At 38.4% G+C, this 21,252-nt stretch overlaps 2 protein-coding genes and 1 pseudogene across 2 annotated transcripts; 1 reads left to right on the top strand and 2 right to left on the bottom strand.

The window, feature by feature from the left end:
* The first annotated feature begins 501 nt into the window (after window positions 1-501).
* On the top strand, window positions 502-3,869 carry LOC111193853 (uncharacterized protein K02A2.6-like; annotated as a pseudogene).
* Window positions 3,870-4,128: 259 nt separating this feature from the next.
* On the bottom strand, window positions 4,129-10,440 carry kcnk12l (potassium channel, subfamily K, member 12 like). Its single transcript, XM_022675954.2, has 2 exons — window positions 9,568-10,440; window positions 4,129-5,732 (listed from the first exon to the last, which is right to left on the bottom strand). Exons 1-2 carry the CDS (start codon window positions 9,911-9,913, stop codon window positions 4,717-4,719), a joined length of 1,362 nt encoding a protein of 453 aa, XP_022531675.1. The 5' UTR covers window positions 9,914-10,440; the 3' UTR covers window positions 4,129-4,716.
* An 8,072-nt stretch (window positions 10,441-18,512) lies between these two features.
* LOC107197633 (uncharacterized) lies at window positions 18,513-20,996 on the bottom strand. Its single transcript, XM_022675953.2, has 4 exons — window positions 20,886-20,996; window positions 20,697-20,792; window positions 19,682-19,813; window positions 18,513-18,889 (listed from the first exon to the last, which is right to left on the bottom strand). The coding sequence occupies exons 2-4, from the start codon at window positions 20,757-20,759 to the stop codon at window positions 18,749-18,751; spliced, it is 336 nt and encodes a 111-aa protein (XP_022531674.1). The 5' UTR covers window positions 20,760-20,792; window positions 20,886-20,996; the 3' UTR covers window positions 18,513-18,748.
* Window positions 20,997-21,252: the final 256 nt, after the last annotated feature.

The following is a 21,252-nucleotide window of genomic DNA, read 5'->3' as shown; positions in this document are numbered from 1 at the left end:
GATGACACTCTCTCACCACATCACTCGAAAGAGTGATGTCGATCAGCACAAGTCTTCTGACCTGAGTCGCTGCATTTTCCTCCAAGTGCGCTATGATGCTACTGGGTAATGCTGCATGAGCAGCAGTTGACTTCACATGTGTCGGAGGAGGCATGTGTTAGTCTTCACCCTTCTGGTGAAGGGGCATCACTAGTTGTGGTAGACTGAATGACATGTCTTAACATTTATGGTTAACGCCTCTAGGGGGAGCTACCTTCTCAGTATAGTGATATATCTACAGGGATATAAATAGAGAGACACAAGCTACAGAGGGGAGTTCATGTGTAGAAGCTGTTGTGTTAGCATTGGAGAATAAAGGGCACAAAACAAAAGAAACGGCACCAGTGTGATTATTGCTACACGCCACCGTAGGATATTACACAATTGGCGACGAGGATTTAACGGATTTAAAAAGTTCTCAGACGAGTCACGGAGGAGCGAGCTCCAGTAAATCCAGCAGTTCCAATTTTTAATAGGTGCACGGAGTTTCACCACCACAGCGGCAAGCAAGTATGGCGGCTGTAATCGGGACGGTAACCCCGTTTGATAATGCTACTCAGTCTTGGGAGAAATATAGTGAAATGTTGGACTTTTTCTTCGAAGCTAATGATATTACAGAGCCAGAAAGACAGAAGGCTGTACTGTTAAGTGGAGTTGGGGCTACTACTTATAGCTTGCTGAGGAATTTAGTCAGTCCTGAATTGCCGAAAGCAAAAACGTATGACCAGCTTACTGCTGAGCTTAAGAAGCATTTCAGCCCCGCTCCGAGTGAAATTGTGCAAAGATTAAAATTTAATTCACGCATACGGAAGAGCAGCGAGTCGATAGAGTATGTGGCTGAATTGAGGAAATTAGCAGTACATTGTGACTACAAAGATGCATTGTCAGAAATGTTAAGGGACAGATTGGTGTTTGGAGTGAATGATGACCGAATGCAACGGCGACTTTTATCTGAAACGAAACTGACTTTTGAGACGGCTTTGGAATTATGCCAGGCTATGGAATCGGCGTCAAAAGATGTGCAAGAAATGCAAGGGAAGCTGGCTGAGGACGCAGCACTGCATGCACGTGTGTCGAAGTCTCAAGTAGGTGTCCACAAAGTGTCTGCTGACAAAACTCATCGCAAATTCTCCAGTTGTTATCGCTGCAAAGGCCAGCACAATGCCCACAAGGCACATTAAGAAAGCTTGTAGGTCAATGGCGGGCAATTCACATGTGCGGAAGGCAACGTTCAAAGGGCAAAAAGGCGAATGCAAGGGCCCAGGAAAAGAGCAGCGTGCGAATCAACTTAGAGGGGAGGGAGAAAGTGATACAGAGGACATGAGTTTTCACACAATTTACAGCATGTCAGAAGAGCTGACCAGGGTAGCGCCCATCACACGCACCATGAATGTAAATGGAATGAAAGTAACATTTGAAATGGATACTGGCTGTGGAGTAACCATATTAAGCAAACAGCAATACACACAACTGTGGAAGAAAACAGACACCGCAGAATTAAAGCCCTGCTCGCTGAAATTAAAAACATACACAGGAGAGAAGTTAGGAGTGCTGGGCATGACACAAGTGAAAGTGCAATATGAAAACAAAGAAAAGAACTTACCTGTAGTAGTAGTTGGAGGTGAAGGACCAAACCTACTAGGGCGAAGTTGGCTACACGAGCTGGACATGATGGAGCAGTTAGTGAACAAGGTGGAATTGCAGCCCAAAGTGCAGCTAGAGAGGATCCTCGAAAGACACGCTGAGGTGTTCAAAGAAGGGTTAGGACAGCTAAAGGGTGTCACGGCGAAGATTAATGTGGATCGGGAGGCCCAACCACGATTCTGTAAACCTAGACCGGTACCCTATGCAGTCAAGCCACTGGTCGAAAGCGAGTTGCAGAGGCTCCTGGATGACCAGATAATTGAGCCAGTACAAGTTGCAGAGTGGGCGGCGCCCATAGTTCCAGTGCGAAAACCAGATGGATCCATGAGGATATGTGGGGATTATAAACTCACGGTAAATAGAGCATCGCGGGTGGATCAGTATCCAATCCAAACAAACCACTCATCTTAGCGTGTGATGCATCTCCCTACGGTGTGGGAGCCGTTCTCTCTCATCGTATGGTGGATGGCTCAGAGAGACCCATAGGGTTTGTCTCAAGAACTTTAAGTGCAGCTGAGAAAAACTACTCCCAGTTGGATAAGGAAGGACTTGCAGTAGTTTTTGGAGTGAAAAAGTTCCATAAATACCTGTATGGGAGACAGTTCGTTATAGTGACTGATCACAAGCCACTAATCTCACTGTTCAGTGAAATGAGAGCCATACCACAGATGACATCTTCTAGGATTCAGAGATGGGCAGTGACGTTAGCAGCGTATGAGTACACCATCATCTACAAGGTTGGCCGGGACCATACGAACGCTGACGCACTGAGTAGACTACCCTTGGATGGAAAAAAAGAGAGCACGCCTGAGGAGGAGGAGAGAGTGCTGTTGTTTGAAGACATTGGCGTACAACTGGTAAACGCACAGCAAATCAAGAAGTGGACGGACAAAGACCCTGTGCTAGCAAGAGTGCGTGAATACATCTTGCGAGGCTGGCCAAAGGTGAACAGTCCTGAGTTCATTCCATACGTCCGATGCCAGGATGAGCTCAGCACCCAGGAAGGATGTATCCTGTGGGGAGGACGTGTTGTTGTTCCCCTACCTGGACGCAATGCCTTACTGAAACAATTACACCAAGCACACCCCGGCATCACCCGAATGAAAGGGTTGGCAAGAAGTTACATGTGGTGGCCAAACATCGATGCAGAGGTGGAGGCGCTGGTAAAGGAGTGTGTGACCTGCCAGGAAAACCAGAACAGTCCTCCAGTGGCCCCATTACATCCCTGGGAAGTTCCTGATAAACCATGGAGGAGAGTCCACATCGATTATGCGGGTCCATGGATGGGAAGAATGTTCCTGATCATCGTGGATGCGTACTCAAAGTGGATCGACGCATATTCTGTGAGTAGCTCTACATCTGCAGTTACCATTGAATGTCTTAGAAAGAGTTTCAGTCAACATGGCATACCTGAAATCATAGTGTCAGATAATGGTACCTGTTTTACGAGTGAACAGTTCCAAGAGTTTGCTGAAAAGAATGGTATACGTCACGTCACAATTGCACCATACCATCCTTCTTCTAATGGCTTAGCAGAGAGGGCCGTGCAGACGTTTAAGTCACTCATGAAGAAGATGGCAGGAGACTCTATTGAAGCTAGAATGTCCCAAGCTCTGTTCAGCTATCGCATAAGACCCCAATCTACAACTGGCAAGTCACCAGCGGAGCTGTTGTGTGGTAGGAAGTTGAGGTCAACACTGGACTTAATACATCCAGACTTCAGGAACAGGATACATGACAAACAAAAGAAACAAAAAGGTTATCATGACATGCATGCTCGAGAGAGAATACTTGGAGAGGGAGACTTGGTCTACACTCGCAACTTTGGCTCAGGTCCAGCCTGGGTACCAGGAGAAATAACAGAGAAGACAGGCCCTGTGTCTTTCCAAGTTACTTTAGGAAATGGACAAGTTGTGAGACGACACATCGACCAAGTACGTGTTAGGAGTTCCACCACACAGGAGTTGTTACCAGGGGAGTTGCCTGACATCTTGCCTGAGGAGGACGTTCCTGAACCACCACTTCAGGTAGTACCTGAGGTAGACGTATCCACTGGTTCTGCTGACAGCAAGGCAGCAGATGCAACTGTGAAGCAGTCTGAGTCTTCACCTGCAATTGACTCACCAGCTGTGAGAAGATCTCAGAGAGCGAGGAAAGCTCCAGAGTACTTGAAGGACTATACATAGTTAGTAGTGAGTTCCCCAGCCACAGGACAAGAATGCGTCCTGGAACCTCACTGGGATGCGGTAGTCAACCCAATTCCCTAGTTAAAAATGTTATGTGTGTTGTATGGAAAAAAAAAACAAACAAACAAAAAAAATCAATCATATGTATGGCATATGTGTTAAAGAAGTTATAGTAAGTAGCTGTGATAGTTAAGGGTTACTTGGGAGTTCCAGGATGTCTAGTGTAAATGGCTAGTAAGAGTAATAAAAGTAGTTTAATCTAGAGGGGAGGGATGTGGTAGACTGAATGACATGTCTTAACATTTATGGTTAACGCCTCTAGGGGGAGCTACCTTCTCAGTATAGTGATATATCTACAGGGATATAAATAGAGAGACACAAGCTACAGAGGGGAGTTCATGTGTAGAAGCTGTTGTGTTAGCGTTGGAGAATAAAGGGCACGAAACAAAAAAAACGGCACCAGTGTGATTATTGCTACACGCCACCGTAGGATATTACACTAGTGATAGGGGGAGTCCTAATGAGTGGGTTGGGTAATTGGCCGTGTAAATTGGGGGATTAAGTGTTTCTCGATCCTGGTCTTGGCACACCTCTTCTCTGCTTTTTAAAGCTGTACTGTAATCCTTGCCTGACAGGATTGGTGCAATGTTATTAATGCAAGAGGATGCATAATCAAGTATTAGACAATTTATAATGCATGCCACTAAATTGGCATATTCATGGTTTAAATTCTCTCTGTTTTTCTCTGTACACTTCTATTAAGGCCTCAAAACTATATTGGCTGATACTGGTCACTGGGTCACTGGCTATAATGTCCTGGCAGTCCCCTTCTATTCTAAAGAATGAACTACCTGTCCACACTGGTCTCTTGTAGGCGATTATTCATGATAGCAAACGCCCCCACCCCTCCAGAGAAGCCATTCTGGCGAATGTGGCTCTGTCTTGGGTTTCCGTGGGCCGTCTCAGAGAGCTGCTTCTGCAGAATTGCTAGAGAAACCTTGTTGGCCATAAAGTCATTAACTGAGATCATTTCTCCAGACAGTCTGCGCCCTGTTAGATAACCTCCATCTGGCCCCGGGCCAGCATCAGTCTCACTGTCGCACACTGTTTCCACTGATGCATTAGTGAAACGCTGCTTTCTCGCTGCCTCATTAGCAGGGGCAGGGTGCACAGCGTTGCGTTTTTGCACTCTCTGCCGGGGGTGGCTGGGCAGGGGGTGTTGGCTGCGGCGCTGACCGGGCAGGCAGGGGCAGCAGCAGCAGCCGCAGCAGCCCCGGCCCTGCCTCCTGTAGGAGCGACCTCGACACGGGCACTGCATCCTGCTGCAGTCCAGCCTACCCAGGATCCAGTTCAGCGTCTGCTTGATGATGATGGAGATGACGTTAAAGAGCGAGTAGATGCAGCAGACGCCCATGAGGATGAAGAGGCAGTTGCCTACCCTGTAGGCCTCCTGAGCCTTATAGCTCTCCCTCTGGCTGCTCACCAAATCACCAAAGCCAATAGTGCTAAAGGCTACGAAACAGAAGTACAGAGCATCAAAGTAGTCCCATTCCTCCATGGTGGAGTAGAGCGCCGAGGCGCAGCAAGCAATCAACAATGCAGCGATGCCCAGAATCAGCATCACATAATACACAGACGGTTTCCAGCCCTCCAGGCTGTCATCCTCACCACGGGCCTCCACTCCCCCAACGCCGGCCCGTCGCAGCTGCCTCTCGTGACACCAGCGCATGATGTACGCCAGCATAGTGATAATGCGCTCCAAGAAGAGGTTGAAGAACAGAATAGTCGCAGCACAGCCGATGAGTCCGTAGAATATCAGAAAGACTTTACCGCCAACGGTGGCAGGTGTGGTCATGCCAAAGCCTGTAGAGGGAAAGAAAAGGTGAATCAGTATTAGTGATGCATTCATGATTTTAATTCCAGTTCCAGTTGCTTTTGTTCAGAGGTGTCCTTCCACTAAAATCCACTTTTTCTTGTTCTTTGTGAAATACAGTAGGTCTCTCTGAGTTGTATATGTATGCTGCATATGAAACTGTTCCTCAACCCCCATTTTCTGTAGCTAAGTAGCTAAGAAAAGAAAATCCTCAGAAAAACAAGTTGATCAGTAAAAGCATCTTGTCTACATCAACCCGTGAATTAGTTTTCATGGCTTCGCCAAACTCAGCTCAAGACTGGCCACAGACAGAGCTGAAGCTGGGCTGCAGCAGAGCTGAAACTGTCTTGTTAGCTAAAGTGCTTACAGCCCTTTTTACACCAGCTAGTTAGCGTTAGCTATCTTGTGTAAATAACTATAGGTTTAAATCGGATCTCCGGTTGATTCTGCGTTTTACAGAGACCTTAAATATATATAATATATAATATAGGAAAGCACGCTTTGACAAGGCAGCACAACTTGACAGAACACCAGACAAAGCAGGCGCCGATTTTATGATATAGGGCGACTCCGGGGCTTCAACGTTGTGAAACTGCCCAAGCACCGAATCACCAAGTCTGAGGTATGAGTTTAGTTGCGTTAGCTTCGCAGTAAGTAACATTAGCAATGCCGCAGGCAGAGTGCTGCTGAGAGTCTGATGTTAAGCGAGAGGTTAACTTTACTTAGCACTTGGTGCTATATCTTTAACTAAGGCTGTATCTCTGAAAACTTTTTATACTTTGAGTTTTAAAGCTGTAAAATTGACTGTGGGGTTAAAGGCAGGTAGGCATTCTCTGCTGCAGTGCTGTTAGCCAATCAGAGGCGATTTTTTTGCATGTCTGCTCTTCATGAGCAAGAGCCGAAAATCTGTCTTTCTTCAGAGACCTCTATTTCAGTAAAATAAAGCAGGGCTATACAGAAACACAGAATTTTTTTTTTTTTTCACAAAAAACAGCTCACATGGCATTCCTTCATACTAGAGACACAACCAGACATTTAAAAAACAACATAGTACAACTGATGTCAATAACGCAAACATATTTATTCTATATATTATATTAAAATGAAGCTTTCTGGAGCTAACCAGTAGTTACTAAACTGGTTGAAATCATATAGTTTATCTAATATTTGCTTCTGTCCGAGAAACGTATTGCTCTGGGCCTGAAACACTTTACAAAGGGGTATCCAGTCCTGTTTCTTTGTTGTAGTTTTTACTATATTGGTAGATAATAAGGTTGACTATGATCAACCCTGTAAAGAAATCTAAAGAACCCGCACCTAATAGGATCACTGAGGCTTCAGTTTTACTCCTGAAGACCCAATGTTCAGAACTATGTTGGTAATTTCCTTTTTTATTTTATGTTAAATAAGGTTGTGCCTATACTTAAACAATACTCTGTGTCAGAATCAGTCTAACACTGGTCAAAATTACTGAAACAAATATCAGGAGATACTTAACACTACAGCCCAGGTCTGCATGCCAGTATTCTCAGCTTCATATGGAAGTAGATAATCTGTTCCACAGTTTGAACATGATGTTATTTAGATTTCAGTGTTAAGCAAAGTGCATTTAGATCAATGCATTATTAACAGCTTAGTTTAGGAGAGGAAAAAAAAGATGCTATCTGATTGATATCAGTATCGGCAGATACTCATCGAGCCAACTCTAGTGTTAATGCGCAGGTTTAGTGTGGCCAGGTAGGTATGTTTTATCAGGGAAATCACTAAACAGTGCCGGACGAAAGCCCTTCAGTACTGGAGCTGAACTGTAACGATTGAGACTCGCAGGTAGGATGCAAATGCAAAGCGGTTTTAATAAATATTGTATAGAAAATAATAAAGTAACAATTTATCTACTAAGTTTATCTTCTAAGACAAGATAAACAACTAAAATATTAACAAAAACAGGAATCAATAAAATAGAATAAGGATAATAAATGATATGAGTTTTGATGTCAAACTCGAAACTCAAAAAAGACTCGAACTGAATCAATTCATTTGAATCAGTGTTTCGATACACTGATCTAAGTTATCTAAGATCGGACTGATCTCTGATCTCAGAACTGTTTGTTGTCAACATATTTTTGTGACAGCAGTCACATTTTTTTTTGTAGTTGTAATTCCTACCCTGACCTTTGGGGGGCAGTACTGATTATTTACCCCAGATTACAAGCCATCCACAAACGGAAGCCATTTGGTAACAATGGAGGTTCAGAGGAAGCTGTTGCTTTATTCCTCTGACTAATGAACCTTTGAACTTAAAGTTCAAATCACAACGTAAGAGGTATAATTATATTTCACTGAAGCTTCTTCACGGCCAAAACAAAGTTGGATTATTTCTCAGGATTTCTAAGGACTTCTAAGGACTATTCCAGACAGACCTGGTGAGAATAATCCCATTCCTTTTGAAAGATCCTTTTGAAATAATTTAAAAGATTGGAGAAATGTATTTCTTTGGTTGTGTAAGAAACCAGAAAGGAACAGAAGGGACCATTTAAAAAATGGAAAAAAGCATAAACAAGGGCTAAGATTGGGGTGTAAGTAAGCATTGATATTGTACCATATACTTTTTGTTATATGCTTACATGTAATATTGGTGTCAGAAGTGGTTTATTTAATGTTGTGTTTAAAAGATAACAGTGTTATACACTGTTGTTAGATCTCAATGTTCTGATTGGCTAAAACGTAAATATGATAATGTGTTCTATAACAAATTTTGTCTGTGATTTAAAGAGCCACTATACCCTAAATCCTAAAATATTTCTTCCATTAATAGCTGGAATGTGTTCCTTTGAAGTAATGAAACAAACCAGTCCTGCTTAAAATTATTATAAACATTTCTTAATTAAAAAAAAAAAAACTTTTATTATGGCACTTTCCACCTCTGCAGTGATTTCTTAGGTTATACTGTGTTATTATAGGTGTGGAAGATGTTTCTGTGTACTTTGGTATGCAGACACATCAAATTATGCAGCTTAGACTATAAATCAATCAATAATACAAACCCCCTGCTGACGTCCAACCATCTGTATCTCACCACTATCAGAGGCAAACTGCCAATCAGCTCTCCCTCCAGCACTGCCTCTAAACCCATACATCATCCAGTGCCCCTCCTAAACTACCCCTTACATTTTTTTTAGCCTTTTTCAAATTTGAGCTCAACTAAAATCAGGGGGTTCTAGAGCTCAGAGTGGTCCAGCAGGCTAAGCGTTGCCACTATGATCAGGAGATTGCCAGTTTGAATCCCGGTCATGCAGCTTGCCATTGGCTACCGGAGCCCTGAGGGATGCTTTGCATCTCTTTTAAAATGTGGCGATGTTGACAACAAACAGTTCTGAGATCAGAGATCTTTCTGATCTTAGATAACTTAGATGAATTACTTGCATTTAGGTGCAACATTTAGATTCACAACGTTTTCAAAACTTTGTGACGCAACAAAACTTGTTTTGGGGCAGTCATGATTTGATTAGGACTTTAAAATAGTGTATCGAAACACTGATTCAAATGTATCGATTCAGTTCGAGTATTTTTTGAGTTTTGAGTTTGACATCATTTTTTATCCTTATTTTGGTCATTCCGCTTTTTGTTTTTTTGCGTATTTTCTTTGTTTATCTAGTCTTAGTATTGTCTGTTATTTTATTACTTTCTATGCAACATCTATTAAAACCACTTTGCATTTGCATCCTCTTAGATCAACTGCTTGCATTTAGGTGCAACATTAGATTCAACATACTGTATCACAATATACCGGATTGTTCCTAGTCACAGAACAAAGTAAATGCATACCTATCGTGGAAATCACTGTGCCAACGAAATAGAAGGCCCCAGAGAAGTCCCAGCGGGGTCTCAGAGGGTCCACCCGAATCCCCGTGACGAAGGCCTCCTCATACTGCCTCAGCAGCACCTGCAGACTGTGCAGACTCAGCCTGTGCTGCTGGGTGAAGTTGTCCAGCTGTTCCTGCCACTGCTGGTGAGCCTGCAGCTCAGAGGGCCGCTCCAGGGCAGAAAACACAAGAGCCCCACACAACAGGTAGAGCAGGATGAGCGCCGCCAGCAGGCCGAAGCGGGCATTGTCCTCGTTCAGGTGAACTGGCAAGCAACAGCTGCTGCTGACATCCGGTCTCCGAGGCATGACTTAAGCACCAGTGGAAAGTGACACGACCTGGCAAACATACACGGCCACAGAGAGTACAAACACACACAAACACACACACACACACACACACACACACACACACACAGAAAAGCCAGGAAGCTCGTCTACAAACCACAAGCTAGCATGCATACATTTACAGATAGTTTAAGACCAATTGGACAAGGCTTTTGTTCAAAAAATAATAGTAATAAGGATGACTCAGGGAGCCTGTCCACTACTAACACATTCTGTATTCTGACACATCCAAAAGCCTGCTACTCCTCCCAATTATGCAGGGATGAAAGGATGAAGGGGGCTGAAGAAGCCGGCCAGACGAACGAGGAGGTAATAAAATATGATAAACATCCAGCAGTAGGGCTTTAAGATATGCCATTCTGGACAGCAGGTAACAGGAGGCAGTTCAACCCCAGATGGCTATCTCTGCCCATGACAGCGTCCAAGTTTGACCAAGAGCTGAGAGGAGTGATGTGCTTCTGAAGAACGACCAAGCTCCTCCTCCAACATTCCTGCAAATACAACATTTTATGAATAAAAATATATATATTAATACATTTGCTAGAGCTTTATAATACAGCCCATGTTTTAGAGGGGAACTTCTCTGGATGAACCAGTAGATTCAAAATACTTACCGGGTCCTACAGGTACTTTAACTGTATGTATAAATAAAATACAACCAGGAACAAGAGAGCAACAACAAGGTAACTTTCTGAAACTTACTTTGCACTTTCCCAACACTTATGGTGTAACTGTTCTCTATGAATCAATATATTCAAAACACTTATGGAGTCCTACTCGAACTTAAATGTAGGTACAAATAAAGACCAAAAACCTGCAGTTTCCCTAAACTTGTGGTGCAATTTTTAATATAAAATAATGTAGCATCATATAGGCTTCATTCCAGTCACACTCCAGGGAATTATTATTATTATAAATATTTTATGAGTTTGAAAAAGAAGATGAGAATTTGATTTATGCTTTTAAAACTGTCAAGGTGGAGCAGCTAAAAAACAGTCAGGATGGAGTAGAAAGAAAAGGTATACGTATAGTAATGTTGAGACTAAAATACAGTAATATTTATATATCTTCAAAAAACACAATCAGGAGTGCTGAGATTTTAAAGAAAATGTATTTATTAATATACAGAAACCACAAGGTTTTATATTAATGGTTAATAAACCCACACCTCACCTGATTTTTACTGTTCTTACTCTATAAGTATACAGTACTTACCCTCTAAAATGCGTGCTGTATTATAAAGCGTTACCATAAATTATATAAACAGGGAAGTAGGCTTTATGTTTTGCATGATAACTAGTTTTTTTTTTCTATTATGATTGTTAAGTGGAGTAGTTTGAAATTAGTTGGACTGTGCAAAAATAATTAAGAATATAAGTAAGAATATACAGTATATCACAATGGAGAGAATGTTTCAATAATGTTGATTTAAATATGATTTTTTTTTCTCCCATTTCTCCCCATTTTGGAAGATCAATTACCCCAACTGTTTACTTGGACCCTCCTCTATTACTAGTAGGAGGGTGAAGACCAGACAACATCCTTAAAAGAAAGCACAGAATCCCCAGCTCTGATACATTAGCTCACAGACACCTGTGCTGACCAATATAACACTAGGAGTGATGTGAGGAGGGAGCACCACCTACTGTACCCACCCAGAGAAAGCAAGGACAATTATCCTGTCTGTCTCGGACTCTGGCTGCTGATGGCAAGAAGCATGATCTGGGATAGTGGCAACACCTTAGTCCGCTGGATCATAAAGCATTATTAAACGTCACTGAATGGCATTTTTTTTTACATGTTTGTTATTATTATTTTTATGGCAGACTTTTACATTGTTCATATCAATATTGGAATAATATTGCATCAACCAAAACCAAAATAAAAAAAATTAACTAGAGTCTAATATCATTTTTATCCATATTGTCCAACCATACTTATTAGTGTCTTTTCTGTAGTCTTTTTTAGTGAAACAGCCTAAAAACATCTGTAATTAGTACAAACAAATCTCCCTTTAGATGTTCTCAGCTTAAAATCTGATTTCAAAAATCTAAGAAAGTTTTAGCATAGCTAATTAGCTACACAGTTAAAAAATCTTTGGTTAGTTGAATGTTTTCTAACATTCTGTTACAGTTTTTAGTTAACGTCACTGCAATGTCATTGTGTCAATGCTTTATTTTTAGTTTTTTTTTTGTGTTGGGAATGTTACTGTTAACATCTCCATAATGATAATATTTGTCTAGCTGGGAACGTTGTGTGAAAAAAAGTTCTAATAATAAGTTCTGTTGTGATGCAAACCATTATTATGTCACACGTTTTCAGAACCCTCCTGAGAGATTATTTCTGTAACATTACAGGCTAACCTGTGTGAAACCTTTTAATTGTTTTAATTTATATATGTTGATAAATGTTATTACAACATTCTCTGTTAGCTGGGTAGCTAGCTATTAGTCAGTATTTATATAGTTTAGACTAGGCTCATAATTTATGAGTGAAATATGCACAAAATTTAGCATTAACTGTATTCTTGATGATATGACAAAACATTGAATATTTTTACAAATTTAAATATACAACAAAAAAGTGAATTTGTGTTTTGATTAATATACACCAGTGTCATTCATACAGTATTAACAAAAAACAAACAAACAAAGAGCAAAAACAATCCTATAAATGTATAAATGCCTATTTTGTGAACAGTAAATTATCAAGACCCTGATTGTGCATAAAATAATAATAATAATAGTGTAAAACAGAAATAAAGTAATGTAACAGCAAAAATCTAAAGTGCAGCATATTTAGTGTATGCAAATAAACTGCAAACTATAAAGCTTGTAAAACAGTAAATAGCAAATCAAACAAAAGGCAGGCTGTGTTAATATTGTTCCCCTTGTCTTTTATATCAGGTCAAACATTCTTGCAATATTATTGAACACAATACGATATGGCACATCCCTATACTGCACATAATAAAAAGTAAAAGCTACTTATTTAACAAGATGTAACAGGTTTCAGAGGAACGTTTCACAGATAATGAGCAATAAAACACTATTTTGACTGAATTGAGCAACTTTCCTTTCCGTATCAGAGATCTGTGTCGGTAAAGAGAGAAGAGGAATCAAATCCACTCACCTGATCTCTCACTAAACCTCATCTAACGCCCAGTTTAAATCCTTATCTCTCCAGGTAAAGAGCTCCTGACTCCCAGCAGAGTACAGGTAAATCCAACAGCTCCCATTTCTCTGTGTGAGTGTGTGTGTTTGGTGTTGTCCCGTTAGAATGGACGCCTGTGTGTGTTCAGTGTGTGTGTGTGTAGAGGAGTGAAGTGGAGAACAGCAGTGTGTCAGGGGGGGTGTGAGACAGATAGGGGAGGGGTACCAGCTCAGGGACTGATTGCTGCAATTGGCAGATTTTAGAAATGCATCCAGCCTTCTAACCTGTAATCATAACCCCCCCCCCCCCACACACACACACACACATCTCCTCACACACACAAAACACCCGCTCTGAGGACACACTCCTCATTAATCTGCATTTCCTATTATAGCCAGACTCAATATTGCAGCTGATAGGCCAGACCTGGTCAGTGTAATCTTTATCAGTTCAGTTTTCTGATTTTTTTTTTAATTCTAAACTTCATTATTTAATTTTGTCCATTTGATGTAGTAAAGAAGAAATGGGTTTCCATCTATTTTCCCATTTTTTTATTCTTCATTTCCGCCTTTCACTATCTGCATTTCAAGAATTACTATAAAATTGATCATATATAATATATATGGGGGTGATATATTTTAAGTAATGGTACTAGTACTAGTGGTAGAAGTACAAAAAAAAAAAAAAAAAGATTTCCATTAATAAAAATAACATAATATTAATATAAAATTATTACAATAACGATATATATATATATATATATATATATATATATATATATATATATATATATATATATATATATATATATATATATATATATATATATGATTATAATAATATTCTGAATCATATTAATAGCAATAATGATTATGATTCACTATTCAATATATTACACATAAGACCACCTGAAATCAGTATATACTAGTAAGTACTGTATTTCTATACATGTCTAACAACTATGAACAACAATAATTAAAAAAATACAGGTCTGGAAAAAAAACAGCTAGCATTTAAAACCTGAGTTTCTTTGATTTTACCAAATTGAAAACCTCTGGAATATAATCAAGAGGAAGATAGATGATCACAAGCCATCAAAACAAGCTGAACTGACTCAATTTCTGCACCAGGAGTAAAGCAGCATAAAGTTATCCAAAAGCAGTGTGTAAGACTGGTGGAGGAGAACATATCAAGATGCATGAAAACTGTGATTAATTTTGCATTATTTGAAGTCTGAAAGCTCTGCATCTTTTTTGTTATTTCAGACATTTCTCATTTTCTGCAAATAAATGCTCTAAATGACAATATTTTTATTTGGAATTTGGGAGAAATGTTGTCTGTAGTTTATAGAATAAAACAACAATGTTCATCTTACTCAAACATAAACCTATAAATAGAAAATTCAGAGAAACTGATTCAGAAACTGAAGTGGTCTCTTAATTTTTCCAGAGCTGTAAATATATTTATATTTGCATGTTTTATCACTATTATTTAATTTGACTGTGAATGTTTAATGCTACTACATATGCTATTTTCAGTAATATTTAAATTTAAAGAATGTAAACTACATGAAGGTAATGTAATTAATGTTAATGAATAGCTATATATGGGAATCTTGGCTCAGGAATGATCTGGTTTTGGAGGAGATTCGCTGCATTTATCATTTCTCTACCTCAGACTAATAGAAGTGGCTCATTTTCCTGCTCCTGAACTGCAGTTGCAGACTCGTCAGCAGGCCACCGGACCAGGCTTTGTTCTGATCATCAGGATATTGCTTTATTTGATGTTTCCTGGCAGAAATAAACTCAGACACGTGGGGCAGAGTGGTGCTCGTCCTCTATTGTGCTCAGATGGTAGACTGGCTGAGGCTCCACGGCTTTGTTCTCTCTGACCGGAGTCACCCACTGCCTTTCATCTTAGTGCTTCCTCACAAGACACTGTCCCCCATCATTAGAGCACTGTCCACCGGCCGGCTGTAAGAGCACAGGTGCAGCGAGACTCAGAATAAAACAGCATCCAGTGTTAGACTGCTGTGATCCTGTTCCTCCTGTCTCTCTGAGTTTATATCTGCTGTAATTGTGTCACTAAATCTGTTCAAGTAAGAGACCACTTAAAAAAAAGTAAGAGATCACTTATTACAATGATGATTTTCTTTGATTTTACCAAATTAAAAAACCTCTGGAATATAATCAAGAGGAAGGTGGATGATCACAGGCCATCAAACCACCAAACTGAACTGCTTGAATTTTTGCACCAGGAGTAAAGGCATAAAACTGGTGGAGGAGACCATGGTGACAAGATGCATGAAAACTGTGATTAAAAATCAGGGTTATTCCACCAAATATTGATTCAGAACTCCTAAAACTTTATGAATATGAACTTGTTTTCTTTGCATTATTTGAGGTCTGAAAGCTCTGCACCTTTTTGTTATTTCAGTCATTTCTCATTTTCTGCGAATAAATGCTCTAAATGACAATATTTTTTTTTGGAATTTGGTAAAAATCTAAGATCTGTGACTTTGTTCTAGTTATTATAATAAAAAAGTGTGAATGTGCCGTGTGTAAGTGAGTAAATGCTGCAGACCAGCTATCAAATTTTAACCAGTCACTTGTTTCCAAAAAAACTCCCTTCCTTCTTTTGTTAAAATATAATTTAATAAAATATAATAATGTCTTTGCTGTTTTTTATTACAGTATATAATTGTGTTTGGGTTTTGGTACAATATACATTTTTTTCAGTTTCTTACTGTATTCATACAGCTCTGAAAAAAATTGAGACCACTTTAGTTTCTGAATCAGTTTCTCTGAATTTTATATTTATAGGTTTATGTTTGAGTAAAATGAACATTGTTGTTTTATTCTATAAACTACAGACAACATTTCTCCCAAATTCCAAATAAAAATATTCTAATTTAGAGCATTTATTTGCAGAAAATAAGAAATGGCTGAAATAACAAAGAAGATGCAGAGCTTTCAGACCTCAAATAAAACAATAAGAATAAGAAAACAAGTTCATATTCGTAAAGTTTAAAGAGTTCAGAAATCAATATTTGGTGGAATAACCCTGGTTTTTAATCACAATTTTCATGTATCTTGGCATGTTTTGCTCCTCCACCAGTCTTACACACTGCTTTTGGATAACTTTATGCCTTTTCTCCTGGTGCGGAAATTCAAGCAGTTCAGTTTGGTGGTTTGATGGCTTGTGATCATCCATCTTCCTCTTGATTATATTCCAGATGTTTTCAATTTGGTGATATAAAAAAACCTCATAATTTTAGGTGGTCCCTAAATTTTTCTCCAGAGCTGTATATGTTACACTAACCAGACAGAAACATCAGATTTGTCAGTGTAAAATCAGCACAGAGTAATTTTAAATGCATCACTTCCAGTGTAATTTTACATGGTAAAATCTGTTGATTTAACTGTGAGTTTACATGTGTTATAATGGTTCAGTAAATCTGTTAAACTGCAGATATATTCCCCGTTTCTCCAGAAGCGCCGTCACTAATCAGCTGCTTGGGCTGCGCCTGCCACACTGCCTTTAAAGTCATCAAGGGATCTGAGAAATCAATCTGCATAATGGGATTCACTGCAGGTGCTGTTTGATGAATACAATGATGAACCCGGGCTTATTATAGTCTGCCTCCAATTCTTCTCTCTCTCTTCCTCTTCCACCGGTGCCTTTCCTTTTCTTCTTATCCAAATCTTACGTGTTCATTGATTCTATAAATACTAAGAGTGTGGATGTGAATGACAGACATCAAAAGACAGAATAATAATAATTATAATAAATATATTAATGTATCTAATCTATCGCTAAATAAAGACAGCTGAGTCATTGCAAAAAAAAGACATTTAAGCCTAGTTGCATTCTATTTTTCTTTCAATAGAAAATATTTTTACATTTTAAATGCTCTTTAGTCCAACACTAGACTTAATCCCTGTCTGGGAAACTGACCCACACTGTCTGAACATTAGTCAGATATTACAATTCTTTCAAAAGAGTACATAGCTTATAACAATTCATCAAGTTCTCAAGATCTATGACTTTATTACTGCAGTTTTTCACCTGTCAGACCTCTAATTCTTCTCTACTCTGCCGAAACTGAGACTCAGTCCATAATCATGTTAATCTGAGCTAAAGGCTAAAGCTGCTGTTTCCATGTGGGTCAGCCAGACGACTTCCTGTAGCATTTGTTTTTTTCAGTTTCCAAGAGTCTGAGTTTGAAGGTGTAGAAAACAATAATTACCGCTCTCTGGCTTCATCTGTAATTTCTCTAAAGAAAAGAAAGACTTCTACTTTTAATAGTTAAGAGTTCTCTGTGTTTCTGGGTTTTTTTCTAGTTATTATGATAAAAATGTGCTGTGTGTAAGTGTTTAAAAGCTGCAGTAGAGAGTGCTACAGATTAGTGAAAGAATTGTTCACTTTGTGATACAAGCATCAAATCATCTTCTAGATCTAGAAAAAGCATATTAGCCATGCAAAAAAAAAGAACACAACAATATTGCTGCCATTTTCCAAAATTCTATTCTATTCTATTCTATTTTATTTTACACCTTTCTATATGTTTGTTTCCCCTGATTGTGAGGGATAATCCATTTTTAATGATCTTAGTGTCTAAATATGAGTTTCTAAGTATGGGAAATTATTATTTATTTTTTTGCATTAAGAACTGCGATTCTAAATTGTGGAATCTGCAATCAATCAATCAATTTTTATTTCCACTCTGTAATACATTGAGGGTAACCCTCATTTTTAGTGCAGCCGAGCGTATACAAAATTAAAGGGACTGAAAAATACATTTAAATTATAAAAAAAACAAGCAAATAATATGATTTAATTAAGAAGAAATAAAATAATTCAGGATAAAAGGATATGCAGATAGGCTAAAATGTAAAGCGATAAAATAAAGAGATAAATAATTAGAATTATAAAATATAATCACAATTAAAGAAAAAGAGGACTAAAATAACACCAAAATTATAAAAAAGGTAAATAATGGAACTAAAATAAAGTTTAAAAAAGTACAAAAAAATAAAAGGACGAAATAAATGATTTTATTTGAATGTATATGTGGCTGCAAATATTAACCTAATTCAGAGAAGTTCAGTAAAGTTTGGAAATATTCAGTTTTGCATACAATAGAATGAAAATAAATTTGCTGATTCACTAAATGCTAATTGGTAAATGGCTCATTATTTTATATAACATGATCTTAAAAGTGATGCAGAGGGCGGCATTTGGCCCTATTGCAGAACTTATACACCCTAGAATTAGAGTATGTGTCATCCACAGTTTTAAAATGTATCTCTATAGCTCCAAAATAAAATATATGAATGAATCTGAATTAATATCATATGAAAAATAATGCAAAATTGTATTTCTTTAAAATAGCAACAGAAAAATATTTCAAAACAAAAACAATTTATTTTTACAGAAAGTAAAGTTACAATAGAGTCTGAAAAGGATTACACCTAGTCCTGATTTTTTTGGATTAATGGAAATTTAATCTCCATTTAGAATGCTGTGTAGTTCAGAACTAGGCTGAATCCCCATCCAGAAAACTTACAGACATTGAAACACAGACAAAAGTAGATAAACAGACAGGGAGCATGAAAGGCACTCAAAAGTATAAGTCACATTTCAGAAAAGAGGAGCAGAGTCTAGAGCCTGAACTCTGGAGGCGAACAGAAGGATGTTCTTCTCTACTTCATCATTCAGTTCCCTCTGAGATGCTCTGGGATTCCTCCTCACAAAGTCGGCCACACGTTCGATGCACTCTTTCTGTGGAAACATGTTTAAAAAGTCAGAAAAGCCTTTTTTTATAGCATCACATAAGATAAAGACATAAAGACATAGCTGCAGATTTTGTCTAATAGTATCACATTTTCAATCCAATTTTAAAAGCCTCCTTTAAATGGGACTCATTCATCACTAGTAATAATGCTCCCGACATCAGGAGGGTGAAGACCAGCACATGCCTCCTGCGATACATGGGAATTCAGACTCCGCCTCTTTCCAAATGCTGCTGATGCAGCTTTACTGAGTAGCCAATACACTCGGAGAATAGCTCTGACACAATAGCTAACAGTAGCCTGTGCTAATCAACATCACTTGGAGTTTTGAGGTGAGAGACCATGGCTAATGGAACTCTCTCTCAGACTCCGGCTGCTGATGGAGAACCAGCAAGATCCAGGATTAGAAATCGACAGTCCTCAGATCATAGTGGCCAAACCTTAGTCCACTGAATCATTTTGAGCCCCAATTTTATGAATTTTAAGCAGAGTTAAAAAAATATTTTGAAATATATTGATTTTGGGTTAGAATAAAGATTTCAATTTAAATACCATAAAATTTTAAGTACTGTAAACTTCTGTTCCAATAATCTACAATTTTAGTTTCTAATAACTACAATTTCCAGAATAATTCCATTTAATTTAATGTATATTATCTAATTAGTTATGTTTAATATGATCAGTGGCATAAACTACATTATTTCAAAATGTTAAAATAAATAATGTGCTATAATAGTAACATAAAAAAAAATAATGACTGTGAAAGCCAGATACAACGTACCCTGTAAGCATCCACTTTATCTTGCCCTGAAAGCCTATGCAGGACCTCTCGTGCCACCTGCATGCCGGTTACTGTGGTGAGGAAGTTCTTGCACTCCACACTGTCAGTCTTCAGCCAGCCCAGCAGAGCTAACTGTAAAAAAACAAAGTCATATCCCAGTCAAAAAGCTAAACTTAAAGAGTAATAAAATACAAAGGACAGATAAATAGAATTACAGTTTATTAGAATTACAGTTTATTTAATAAATATGCTGCAGATTGTTCAGCAAAAAAAATGTCTTTCATACTAATGTTATGTTGGTATTTTTTGTTTGGCAGTATAGAATATAGTTGTAGATCATAAGAACTATATATTAGGGCTGCAATGATTAGTCAATGTCGTTTATAAAACATTTCAGAGGGACAGAAACACTCAACTTGGTCTGTTACTCATTGCAGCCCTACTATATGTATGTATGTATGTTTACAGCTCTGGAAAAAAAAATAAGAGATCACTTCTGTTTCTAAATCAGTTTCTCTGATTTTGCTATTTGTAGGTTTATGTTTGAGTAAAATGAACATCGTTGTTTTATTCTATAAACTACAGACAACATTTCTCCCAAATTCCAAATAAAAATATTGTAATTTATAGCATTTATTTACAGAAAATGAGAAATGGCAGAAATAACAAAAAAGATGCAGAGCTTTCAGACCTCAAATAATGAATGCATATTGGCATCATGTTCTCCTCCACCAGTCTTACACACTGTTCAGTTTGGTTTGATGGCTTCTGATCATCCTCTTCCTCTTGATTTTATTCCAGAGGTTTTCAATTTTTATTTCTTGTCCAGAGCTGTATATATGTGTAAGTGTGTGTGTTCTGTATGTATGCTTCTTATAGAAGACTCTAAGTCAAAGAGTAAATATATATATATATATATATATATATATATATAAACGTATAAAACAGTATAAATGTGTAAATGCCATGTGCTCTCAGCTGAGCTGTAAGTTAACTGTAGGTTGTGTTGATTTACCTGCTGCATTAGCTGAGCATCAGACATCTGACTGCTGGACTCTGTTCTCCCTGAATCAGACATTATCCTCCACTTCAACACAATAAACACAGAGACCTGAAACACATCAACATATAATCATTAAATCAAGACAAAATAAAAATCATTAAATACAGATTTAACCCGCTAAACCACCAGAAATCCACTCACTAAGCTCACTCGCCCTTTTCTTTTCCTGTTTACACGGGCGGAGGCTGGTCAGCAGAGAGCTGGTAGAGAGGAGAAGGCTCACTTCAGAACTTTGTGTTCAGAGTGTGTACAAGCCACATTTGCTCAGATCGGATCTGTCTATCTTGACGGTTCACATTTACAAATGTAAGTGATCTGTATCTGTGTGTAATGTGAACGAATCTGTCCCTGAAACACCGCCTCACATGCTGCACATTGATACGTGTATAAACTAGGGGTGGGCGATATGGCTCTGAAATAATATCACGATATTTCAGGGTATTTTTGCGATAACGATATACTTGGCGATATAGGAAAACTAAAATAATTAATTCATTTCAGGAATATA

Source organism: Astyanax mexicanus, chromosome 17 (genome assembly GCF_023375975.1).
Source record: "Astyanax mexicanus isolate ESR-SI-001 chromosome 17, AstMex3_surface, whole genome shotgun sequence".
NCBI classification, from domain to species: domain Eukaryota; kingdom Metazoa; phylum Chordata; class Actinopteri; order Characiformes; family Acestrorhamphidae; genus Astyanax; species Astyanax mexicanus.
This window is presented reverse-complemented; position numbering and strand designations above follow the sequence as displayed.

Coding starts and splice junctions, on each gene's coding strand:
- LOC107197633 (XM_022675953.2), bottom strand. CDS start 20,759: ATGTCTGATTCAGGGAGAACAGAGTCCAGCAGTCAGATGTCTGATGCT. Junction 19,814..20,696: donor ATGCTCAGCTAATGCAGCAG/GTAAATCAACAC, acceptor GTTTTTTTACAG/TTAGCTCTGCTGGGCTGGCT. Junction 18,890..19,681: donor ATAAAGTGGATGCTTACAGG/GTACGTTGTATC, acceptor ATGTTTCCACAG/AAAGAGTGCATCGAACGTGT.
- kcnk12l (XM_022675954.2), bottom strand. CDS start 9,913: ATGCCTCGGAGACCGGATGTCAGCAGCAGCTGTTGCTTGCCAGTTCAC. Junction 5,733..9,567: donor CACAGTGATTTCCACGATAG/GTATGCATTTAC, acceptor TTCCCTCTACAG/GCTTTGGCATGACCACACCT.